Source organism: Lepidochelys olivacea, assembly GCF_965140295.1.
Source record: "Lepidochelys olivacea isolate rLepOli2 genome assembly, chromosome: 4".
NCBI lineage: Eukaryota > Metazoa > Chordata > Testudines > Cheloniidae > Lepidochelys > Lepidochelys olivacea.
In genome coordinates, this window is record NC_140414.1 from 45,061,113 (window position 1) to 45,073,795 (window position 12,683).

Genomic DNA, 12,683 nt, shown 5'->3' on the forward strand with positions numbered 1-12,683 from the left:
ATCCAAAGCTTATTTGATCTTTCCAATGACTTCAGTGGGCACTGGATCAGGCGCTAAGTGAGCACTGTGCATAGGAGAGTTCTGGTTAGAGTTTGGTTCATAAGGACTATAATAGGAAATATCAATTTTTGTTTCTTTATGTTACAATCCATAGTCAACAGATTTGTATTTTAGGGTCTGATCCCTCAACTCTCACCTGCTGCCCTTAAAAGCCTGGAGAAGCTGAGAGCATTCAGCCCTCACAGGAGCTGTTCAATCACCTGAAGTATCAGACCCTCCATCATGTTTAACAGGCCATTGCAATCTCTGTCGACATCTTAAACTAAGAGATTTCAATTTTAAATCTGCAAAATATGGTCACAAAAACAAAAACTAGGCACTCAAAACAAGGTACTGAGTGTGGAGCCAGCAGGGAGCTGAAAGAGAAGTTATTTACACGGTAGCTGGCATACTGTGGTTTTCATTGGAACCTCGTGTTATGTTGACATTGGTTGGAACTTGGAACTATTTTGGGGGGCTTTAAAAAACATCTAGACTGTGCCTCCCACTTTTATTCATATTGTGCACAATATCTTCTTTTATTAAAATCACACTTTTTTTCTTAAATGGCTTCTGTTTAGCTCCCACTAAGCCAAACCAAAAAACCAGCCAAAAAATAAAAACAAACAAACAAACCCAGCTGTGTGGCAATCTGCTTCCATAGAAAATGAGAGATAGTGGGAATGTAGATCTGTAGGAAATTGTCAAGACCAACATCTACATTCAGGAGCATGGAGGTAAGCAAGTGGACCTAAATTATGGGGGTGAGGAGGGAAATACAACTATCACATCATGGCACTGCATAGCCTCCCCTAAATATGCCATGTTCCCCTCAGAAAATGATATGACAGATACTGATTGGAGAGCTCATGTGACCACAACTGCCACCATGGGAACAATAGCAGCACAGTTTAGCTATTATGGTTACTAGCACTACAGAAAACCTGACAGACACTTATAGATAGCAACTGAGTCAGATACATGCTGCCGTTGCTGGAAAAGGGAAGAACTAGGGGGCTGCACTGAAGCAGAATTGCTATAAACATGTGATCTGAGGTCTGGCTGATATCCAGTGCTGTCTTCTGTAGATTTTCAGCTTCTCAGGGAGATAAGATTTTGTCCACTGCACATTTCTCATCGCTACCAGTCTTATTTTTCCACAAGGATGATGTGGTGTAACTGCATCTTTTGGGGTACATATTCCTCTTTTGTGCATTTGTACATGGGAAGGGTCAATACTATCCCTGCTACCTGTTATAACAAATTGAAACCTGCCACTGAAATTCAGGTTTTGGTCTTATATTTGATCCAGAAAGTTTTAAACAGTGGAAATGGTAAATTCAAAATGCAAGACAGAATGATGTAATCCTTCATATTTTAAATAAAAACATACCTTGTCCTATCTGGAAAAAAGCACCAAACTATGCCAGGCCTAGATTGACTGGTTGATGTGTATGATACCTTTATATTTATGATCTCTAGTCACTATTAGTGCAGAAAGTGTCTAGCTAATTGGTTTCTTTAATTACAATCCTGGGAACATGCAGTTGATAAAATATTTAATAGATGAATTGTGATGTCATAGTGACATCACTGTGTTAGCTAGTATCAGTCAGGGTTTCCAATCCCACTGTGTCACACCAGGAAGAACCACTTTCAGGATTTGGTAATGTACAGTGCAACCCATGTACAGTGCAACGCATAGGTACATTCACCATTAATCAGCAGAAGGAGTAGGATTGATGGCATGCCTGGCACGGAACTCCAAACATAGTGTTCAAATTGTTCTTAGTACATTCAGCTATATTTCTTAAAATGACATTCTTTGATTTTAGAGACCAAATTTAGGATCCTTTCAGATCTGCTTGTTCAAGCACCATTACTAATGAAATCAATGTGACTTCACCAGAAGTTTTTCCTGACTAAGAAGTGAGTTAGGTTTGTTGAATAAGACTCAGACATAGATGACTTTAAATCAGGACTATTTTAGAGGTGTACTGAAGCTAGAAAAGGATTCAGAACTTTTTTGTGCGGAAATGTATCATTTGCCCCTTCCAGCAATACAGGGCTCAATCGTGACCACACATCAATGGGAGTTTAACCATTGACTCTAATGGGAGTAGGATCAGATCTCAGGAATTAATACAGCTAATGGTCTGATTTGGGGTTAGGTTTACACAACAGGAGCCTGGCAGCACTGGTAAATCCACCAAGGAGGAGGTTGTGGCAGCAAAAAGCAGCTGAAGTTGCCTGCCTCCCTGCAAAGGGCTTACAGATCGTCAGTGCAATCTAAAATATTTGTGGTATGGAGTAGACTGCATAGTCAGGGTGACCAGAATACACTGGCTCAGAGAATACCTTGAGCAGACTCTGCTGGTAAGGAACCTGGGGAGCTCCTGGTGAAAATTAGAGGTACCCTACTCTAATGGACATGCAATAGGAAATGGCAAAACCACTTGCTTTCCTTTAGAGATGAGTGTCCCAGGGGGCACAAGGAAAATTAACTGGCACAAAGGTAAGAATGTCAGCCTGGAAGAATCTATCCAAGAATCAGTATGGAAAAGCCAGTGTGAATTCTTTTTGCTAATTAGTTTATAATAGGAAATTAATGTAATCCCTTCCTTCCACTCTCTTTCCAGTGGAGAAAAATGTCAAAAATAGAATTATAGGTGACAAATAAAGCACTGCAGCATGCCTGCATCTGACAACAAACAGGTTTGACTGGTTCTTCCTCTCCAACTAGATCAGTCCTTGTTCAGGCCTCTCCCGTCCCAATCTATTGCTTCCAAAACACTAAGGAATCCAGTCCAGCTGGCTAGTGCTTTGCTTTATTGATTTACAAACCCTGGATCCGATCCTACAAAATGCTAAGTGTCTCATGTCGAGTGCCCTCAACTTGCAAGAGGCAGGCACTGTCTTAGCGCAGTCTAGCAGGCAGTCCGTGTCCCAAAATTGCTTACAATCTAAATAGACAAGACAGACATAGGACAGGGGAAAGTGTATAACACACAAGCAGACAGCAGCAAACATTTTGTTAGTGCCATGATTTATATATTTTTTATGACTGGGTTTAGTTAGGAGGGAAATGGTTAAATTAAAAGGAAAGTCCAGGGAGTAGGGACATTGAAGAGAAGGAGGCAAGGGGGAGAGGCATAGGGACTGGGAGAAGAAGGTAAGAGGGAATGAAGGTGAGGTGAAGAGACTGTGAGGGAGGGGAAGGAGAGGGTTGGAAGAAACAGCCAGTCAGCACATGCAAGAGAAAGTCCAGTGGAAACTGTAGAAAGGTCTCTACAATGTCCAAAGGTTCCTGCTTTGGCTGCTTCTTCAGATTGTCCTACCCAATGGTGTCTCTGCATGGTTCCAATCCTCTTCAGTTTTTCCCCAAGACATCCTGGTGGGTGAGGCGATACCACTTGAGTTCTACTTTCTCCAGAGTGTGTGGGTGTGTCAGGGGCAGGTCTCTGCACAGCTCTTAGCAGAATGTTTAGGAAATGTTATTCACATTTTTTAAAGAACTCTAGGCAAATGAAGATTTTTTTTTTTTACTACTTTAATTATATAACTATAGCAGCTAAACCAGTATAGTTAAAAACTCTCTCTCTCAATCTGTTAACCTCCAAAAATTTCAGATAAAAATTCTCTCCTTTATAGGGACAATTTAATAATGATTTTAAAAATGAGGAAAAAAATAATGTGCACATATAGAGCCGGGGCTAAAAAATACACGTATGTGCCATGATGTTTTTAAATCATGCATCCACTTTTTAGGAATATGCAAAGTGAATATTAAACCACCCCCTAGACTTCCTGCTGCCACTACCTGGAACCATCATTCTTTCTCCTATATTGTGCAATGACTATTCAGAATTTAGGCACTGGTTTTGGGTTACAGACCATGAATCAGAGCTCAGATTATTTGCTTAGTTTCCAAACAGTGCAGGGTATTACAGCACCTTGTCGTCATCCAAGTTATTTCTCACAGGAAAATGTACTGATGCCATGAAGGACGAATTAACATTTATTAGCTGATTACTGCACTCTCTTTCATGCAGATCATCGTGTATTTCTGCATAGCACACAGGTATGTGTTAATGCATAACCCAGCGAGGCCAGCTTTTGTATAGCAGTTATTCTTTTTTTGTGAGTTCAAAAGATATTTAGTGGATTTTCATAAGACATACAAATTTGAATGTCAGGAGAATGGGTTGGGGGGGGGGGGGAAACCTGGATTTGTGCTGGAAATGGCCCAACTTGATTATCATACACATTGTAAGGAGAGTGATCACTTTAGATAAGCTATTACCAGCAGGAGAGTGGGGTGGAGGGAGAGAAAAACCTTTTGTAGTGGTAAACACCCATTTTTTCATGCTCTGTGCATATAAAAAGATCTTCTGTACTTTCCACAGTATGAATCTGATGAAGTGAGCTGTAGCTCACGAAAGCTTATGCTCAAATAAATTGGTTAGTCTCTAAGGTGCCACAAGTACTCCTTTAAATTTGAATGTGTTATCTATTCCTATGTGGTCTACATATAGACAGAATTATAAAGGGAAACAATTATTTCATGATATAAAATACTATAATAATAATATTGAAACACAAACACAAAAATTAACGTTGATTATCCTTTTAACTTACAAATCCATAAACATTAAAGATTACATGAACACTACCACGAGAATAGACATCTTAATTAGAGCAGCAATTAAAATGATCATTATTTTCCAATAACATGTAGGTCACTGCACTCACTCTGTGCTGATTATAAAGTAATTATTTTTAATCAGTAAGGTACAGTATAGAATTTGTCATGTGTAACCTGGAAGAAAATTTCCAGGCTCACTTAGACAGTCACTGTGTGTGTGTGAAGAACTCCCTTTGATTTCAAAGAGAATCTGGTGCGTTAAGCGGCTGCTGCTACAAAATCTGGTCCTTTATGTGTCAGAAGATGTAGCTTTGGAGCCTGATCCAAAAACCACCTTCCATTCCCACGGAGTGTGGGTGATCAGAACCTTTCATGAGGCACTTACCACCTTGCCAGGATCAATTTTTGGAACCAGAGTTGGCTCTTCTTGGGATGATGTGACAATGAGGTAGAATCAGAAAAGGCTAAAATAGGAAAAAAACAAGTTAAAAATTACTTGGACAAATTAGATGTCTTCAAGTCACCAGGGCCTGATTAAATGCACCCCAGAATACTCAAGGAGCTGACTGAGGAGATATCAAAGTCATTATCGATTATCTTTGTAAAGTCATGGAAGACAGGAGAGATTCCAGAAGACTAGAAAAGGGCAAATATAGTGCCAATCTATAAAAAGGGGAATAAGGACAACCCAGGGAATTACAGACCAGTCAGCTTAACTTCTGTACCCAGAAAGATAATGGAGCAAATAATTAAGCAATCAATTTGCAAACATCTAGAAGATAATAAGGTGATAAATAACAGTCAGCATGGATTTGTCAAAAACAAATCATGTCAAACCAACCCGATAGCTTTCTTTGACAGGGTAACAGGCTTTGTGGATGGGGGGGAAAGTGGTAGACATGGTAGATCTTGATTTTAGTAAAGCTTTTGATACGGTCTTGCATGACCTTCTCATAAACAAACTGGAGAAATGCAATGTAGATGGAGCTACTATAAGATGGGTGCAAAAACCGGTTGGAAAATCATTTCCAGAGACTAGTTATCAGTGGTTCACAGTCATGCTGGAAGGGCATAATGAGTGAGGTCCTGCAGGGATCAGTTCTCAGTCTAGTTCTGTTCAATATCTTCATCAATGATTTAGATAATGGCCCACAGAGTACAATTATAAAGTTTGCGGATGATACCAAGCTGGGAGGGGTTGCAAGTGCTTTGGAGGATAAGATTAAAATTCAAAATGATCTGGACAAACTGGAGAAATGGTCTGAAGTAAAAAAGGACAAATGCAAAGTACTCCATTTAGGAAGGAACAATCAGTTGCACACATATAAAATGGGGAAATGACTGCCTAGGAAGGAGTACTGTGGAAAGGGATCTAGGGATCAAAGTGGACCACAAGCTAAATAAGAGTCAACAGTGTAATGCTGTTGCAAAAAAAGTGAACATCCTTCTGGGATTTATTAGCAGGAGTGTTGTAAGCAAGAACATGAAAAGTAATTCTTCCGCTCTACTCCACACTGATTAGACCTCAACTGGAGTATTGTGTCCCATTCTGGGTGTCATATTTCAGGAAGGATGCGGACAAATTGGAAAAAGTCCAGAGAAGAGCAACAAAAATGATTAAAGGTCTAGAAAACATGACCTCTGAGGAAAGATTGAAAAAACCGGGTTTGTTTAGTCTGGAAAAGAGAAGACTGAGGGGACATAACAGTTTTCAAGTACATAAAAGGTTGATACAAGGAGGAGGGAGAAAAATTGTTCTTCTCAACCTCTGAGGATATGGAATGGGCTTAAATTGCAGCAAGGGAGGTTTAGGTTGGACATTAGGAAAAATTTCCTAACTGTCAGGGTGGTTAAGCATTGGAATAAATTGCCTAGGGAGGTTGTGGAATCTCCATCATTGGAGATTTTTAAGAGCAGGTTAGACAAACACCTGTCAGGACTGGTCTAGATAATACTAAGTCCTGCCACGAGTGCAGGGGACTGGACTAGATGACTTCTCAAGGTCCCTTCCAGTTCTAGGATTCTATGTACCGAACTGCAAAATTTTAGTGAGCAATCTCTATGCACCACATAAAGCAGTCTGGTCTATAGTAGATACTTCCCTATGATTTTTTTTGTTGAATCTTGGAGTTTGCTCATCTGGCAGTGGGTATTGTTTTACCATGTATAGCCTGCTAACATTCCAGTAAAATCTTCAATTGTTCTCTTTTGGTTCCTGCTGGTGTTCAATTATTTGTTTTGGTCTGCACTGGAGGACCAGTAGCCCCAGGAACTCTAGACCAATGGATCTATTACTCTGTATCAAACCCAGAAAACCAAGTGGGCCAACTGAAAGGTCTCCGTTTTCAGCTGGAATTCACTTGGCTGTGCCACTACTTATATGGTTTTCTGGCAACCAAGAATCAAGGTCCAGTTAACAAATTGCTTCTTTACTAGCCATAATCTAGATATATCCCAGGAAAACTATTTGATTGACCAACAGGTATGGCCACATTTGGTACAATTTATTTCTGTTTGGTCAGGTTTGTTTACACATGGGGTTCTGGAACAGCTAAGAGAAAACTCTCAGCCCAGGAGTCTGCAAGTACAAAAGAAATCACAAATTGTATGTGGAAATATTGTTTTAAAATATTTGCAATTCATTTAACTGTATATGCTTGCTAAGTGTTTCTTATCTTTTGATTTGTTAAGCTAATCACTTCAGGAACATTTACCGGTACCTTTAAATAATATTAAAAATACTGGCAGCAGATAATGGGCTAGATTCGGCCTGGGTTTCTGCAAGCCTCTACCAAAAAAAAAACCCCAGGCGGGGCCCTTGAGGCATAAAGTCTTCTTCAGAGAGTAGGTTTCAATTACAACATTGTTTTTCACCAATTTAACTAAGCCAGTTTCTAAACCAATTTAGCTAAATCAATACAACAACACTTGTGAGCAGATATGGTCGTACATTGTCAATCCACTGACTTCAACTTCATTACTTCTGAATTATAGCGGTGTTAGATCAGAATCAGGCCCTTACTTCTTTAATTCACCTTCTTGAGGTCTGTAGTGCACAAGACAGTAGAACCTGGTCCTTAATATGTCTAGAAGACAATATGTTCTGACTCTCAAAATAGGAGGGGAAGAGGCTGGAGCATATACCAGAGCCATTGGCCATTATCTTTGAAAACTCGTGGCGAACGGGGGAAGTCCCAGATGACTGGGAAAAGGCTAATGTAGTGCCAATCTTTAAAAAAGGGAAGAAGGAGGATCCTGGGAACTACAGGCCAGTCAGCCTCACCTCAGTCCCCGGAAAAATCATGGAGCAGGTCCTCAAAGAATCAATCCTGAAGCACTTACATGAGAGGAAAGTGATCAGGAACAGTCAGCATGGATTCACCAAGGGAAGGTCATGCCTGACTAATCTAATTGCCTTCTATGATGAGATTACTGGTTCTGTGGATGAAGGGAAAGCAGTGGATGTATTGTTTCTTGACTTTAGCAAAGCTTTTGACATGGTCTCCCACAGTATTCTTGTCAGCAAGTTAAAGAAGTATGGGATGGATGAATGCACTATAAGGTGGGTAGAAAGTTGGCTAGATTGTCGGGCTCAACAGGTAGTGATCAATGGCTCCATGTCTAGCTGGCAGCCAGTGTCAAGTGGAGTGCTCCAGGGGTCGGTCCTGGGGCCGGTTTTATTCAAAATCTTCATAAATGATCTGGAGGATGGTGTGGATTGCACTCTCAGCAAATTTGCGGATGATACTAAACTAGGAGGAGTGGTAGATATGCTGGAGGGCAGGGATAGGATACAGAGGGACCTAGACAAATTGGAGGATTGGGCCAAAAGAAATCTGATGAGGTTCAATAAGGATAAGTGCAGGGTCCTGCACTTAGGACGGAAGAACCCAATGCACCGCTACAGACTAGGGACTGAATGGCTAGGCAGCAGTTCTGCAGAAAAGGACCTAGGGGTGACAGTGGACGAGAAGCTGGATATGAGTCAGCAGTGTGCCCTTGTTGCCAAGAAGGCCAATGGCATTTTGGGATGTATAAGTAGGGGCATAGCGAGCAGATCGAAGGACGTGATCGTTCCCCTCTATTCGACATTGGTGAGGCCTCAGCTGGAGTACTGTGTCCAGTTTTGGGCCCCACACTACAAGAAGGATGTGGATAAATTGGAGAGAGTCCAGCGAAGGGCAACAAAAATGATTAGGGGTCTGGAACACATGACTTATGAGGAGAGGCTGAGGGAACTGAGATTGTTTAGTCTGCAGAAGAGAAGAATGAGGGGGGATTTGATAGCTGCTTTCAGCTACCTGAGAGGTGGTTCCAGAGAGGATGGTTCTAGACTATTCTCAGTGGTAGAAGAGGACAGAACGAGGAGTAATGGTCTCAAGTTGCAGTGGGGGAGGTTTAGGTTGGATATTAGGAAAACCTTTTTCACTAGGAGGGTGGTGAAACACTGGAATGCGTTACCTAGGGAGGTGGTAGAATCTCCTTCCTTAGAAGTTTTTAAGGTCAGGCTTGACAAAGCCCTGGCTGGGATGATTTAATTGGGGATTGGTCCTGCTTTGAGCAGGGGGTTGGACTAGATGACCTCCTGAGGTCCCTTCCAACCCTGATATTCTATGATTCTATCATTCACAAAATACCTTCAGTGACTAAATCAGCAATCATCAGGCACTCACTTTGTTACCCAATATTTGGATGGAAAAATGATTGAACAATTGGTTGTAACTATGAGAGAGGCCGAGAATAAAAACATGTATGTAAAAGGGAACAAAAAAGAGGGGCATTGAAGAGAATTTGCCAGAAAAATAATCAACATATGGCTTTTCCAAAAGTTTTTCAAGAGATCTCAGAAAGCTAGGAATCATATTACTGTACTGAAAAAATGTCATAACAAATCAAACCAAATCAAAACAAAAAACAGATTATTCTTTTTCAGCTCTTGGGGCAAAAGAAAAATGGGTATTGTTAAAATCACATTTCACTTTTATTTTTCCCTCCCACCATCTTTACAGAGTTGCCACTCCATTTGGTGGTTTTGAGAGAGCATCAAAGCTGGTTAAATTCAAGGTACCAGATTTTAATCTACTGCTGCTAAATGATCCCAGGTTCATGATCCTCGCTAACCCTCTTTCTACCAGGAGGTCCTTCAACAGGACTCCTAAGGGATGGACGTCTGAGAATATTCCCATAGTGTTCATCCAGCCTTCGGATTCCAACACTGTTCCAGAAACGGATGACCTGTGAAAAGGAAGCTGTTGTTTTATATTTGATACAAAATGCTGAAAGCTGACCATAAAAAATCAACGTGTAATTATTTTGACTTTTAATAGATGCTCCTTGCAACAACCTCCCTTGGTAGCTGGAGTTTAACTAATAACTTCTGATACAGTATCCCTTTTCATGAGTTTAATTTCATCTACAAACCTAATATAAATAAAATAATTTGGCAACTATTCACTGACACATTTTTGACTTTTGACTGTCTATACATTTTACTTTTTTCACTTTTATTCTTTAATGAAAACTTAATGTTGTTTCAAACCTTTGCATTGCCACATTAGGAGCAGTTGTGATGAGGAAAAAATGACTCTGACATCATAGCATTCCATTTCTATTCTGGTCCTAGCAGATCCTCTTGATACCATGTCAGATTTGTTCAATATACTGTCAGTACTGCCTGCTTATCCTGGGATTTGGAAATGAAGCTTGGGTTCCAATCTTGTTCCCTATGAGGTTAAAGCTCTTCAGTGAGAGCAGGCTTATCACTTATGTTTTTGCTGACTCTTGTATCACCACCAATAGTAAATTTAGCTAGACGCGTGTAGAAAGTATACAGTAGATATAGTTATAAGAAAGAGAGAGACTATAGAATGGTATGGTGAGGTACAAAGGTTATACCTACATGAGTTTGAGGTGGCTCTGTTATTCACAACTGCAAAGACCTGAATGAGTGAAGTACTTACGCCAAACAAGTACTAATAAAATGAGATAGGTCATTATATCAAATGAGTACCCTGCTTGAGCAATACTTCCCTAGCCCTTCAATAGCCATAACGTATATTTGCATAAGTGGCTTTTCTTTTCTGTCCAGGTTACAGACTAGAATTGGGGCTTACTACAGTGTGTAAGAATTTTCTTGCATGTTGTACAGTAGTAAGCCCCGATGTATTAGGAAAGTGAAGGATTAGGCTGAACAGAAGCTGATATGATCCAGATACACACATGAAGCAGATAAACTAAATAAGAAGGTGCCCTTTTTACAGTGTCTTTTTCAGATTACAACCACATTTTTAATAAGACGCAAAACATCAAAGTAATAACTGATTTTTCATTAATTTTATCGTTTGTTTAGGAAGGATACAACATTTGCATGCTATATTTTTAAATACACAATATGGTAACATTACATTTTGAATGAAGAATGTTAGTTTGGGGGAATAGGCTGTGAAAGCTCTCTTTTAATGTGTGCTGAGTCCATTCTTAAGGGGCTCATGATGCATGTGACTCACGTTAACTTTCTGATCACAAATATACACATTCATATGCCTGTTTTTCTTGTGAAACAAGCAGAGGTGTATAAAGTTTTACAAGATCCACAACTACATGCAACCCCAAACTTTAGATCACAATTAAACCCCACCCTACAGCTATGGCTAAAATAGAGAGTTTACAGCAGTACAGCTGCTCCTATGCTGCTACTCTGCTATAAGCTCTCCAGTGTAGCCACTCTAAGCCAACAGGAGAGAGCTCTCCCATCAGCTTAATCACCCCAGTCCCTGCAAGCAGAGAAGCTCTTCCGCCAACATAGCACTGTCCACACCAGCGCTTAAGTCAGTTATGCCTCTCAAGGGGGTGGCTAATACACACCCCTGAGCAACATAAGTTTTGTTGACATAAGCTGTAGTGTAGCCATAGCCTATATGACGTAACAATGGCTAGACAAATGAAATGCATCAAGACACTACTTTTTCAAAGGCATTTCTCTAACTGATAGTATTGATCCATAATGGCTTCAGCTAGAAAAGTGAGTGATTCAGCAAGGATCAGATGTGACTGAGGTAAAGAGTCATAGAATAAGAAGTAAAATGGGGAGATCGAAAGGCTTAAGAGAGTTAAAGAGTAACCATAGGTGAATAGTTTTAACACTGGAAAGAGGTGATGGAGGTACATTTCCAAATGAGTTGAAGCCTACCCTCCACTTTTGTGGTTGTAATTTGTACCTGCAAAAATTGCACAGGCATTTGAATTGTGGTTCAAGTCAGGTAGTTAGGGGCACAAATTCTCTGATTTCTCACCTGCAATTGATTTTGGAGCACAAGATTGAACATAAATTGTACAGGTGTCAATTGCACCTACGAAACAGAGGTTGGGCCTTAGTGCTTTTTAAAATTTAACCCCATCCAGCCCAGGAGTCAGTTTTAGCATATTTATTGTTGTTAACATACAAAATGATATGGGTAATGATACTAAATAGGAGCTCCCCAATTCTGCAGGTGTCACAAAAAGACTAGAGGTAAAGTAAATAATGAGGAGCTTTACAGCCAGATTCAAAGGGATCAGAATTGTTTCATGATTGAGCCAGCAGATGACAAACACATTTCAATGCATCAAATTGCAAAAAACTACTCTGTGAGCATGGATCAAGTCAGGGGAATATGAGATAAATAACAGAATAATCCAGCATTTTAATCAAGAAAAGGATTTGCAGATTAGCCTACACTACAAATTTATGTTGGTATAACTATCCACACCCCTGAGTGATGTATACTGACCTAACTGCCAGTGGCTTCTCCTGTTGACATAGCTACCACCTCCCATAGAGTTGGAGTACCTACACTGATGGAAGAAGCTCTCCCATTGGCATAGGTAGAGTCTTCACTAAGCACTGCAGTGACGCAGCAGCCCCCTCCCACTCCAAATCATACTATGCTAGGTCTCAAATGTGCAAAATGATCCGCTTGATCCACCTTTACTGTGCAGAGTTCCACTAAAGTACACAAAC

At 40.3% G+C, this 12,683-nt stretch overlaps 1 protein-coding gene across 2 annotated transcripts in view; it reads left to right on the forward strand.

Annotated features, from left to right (window-relative positions):
• Positions 1-10,065, forward strand: part of MYOZ2 (myozenin 2) — a 28,295-nt gene extending 18,230 nt beyond the window's left edge. For both annotated transcript variants that reach the window (XM_084626240.1, XM_084626241.1), the window contains one exon: positions 9,694-10,065. In XM_084626240.1, coding sequence (XP_084482366.1) covers positions 9,694-9,925 — 232 coding nt within the window. In that variant the 3' untranslated portion in view covers positions 9,926-10,065. The remainder of the gene's footprint in view (positions 1-9,693) is intronic.
• The last annotated feature ends 2,618 nt before the right edge of the window (positions 10,066-12,683 follow it).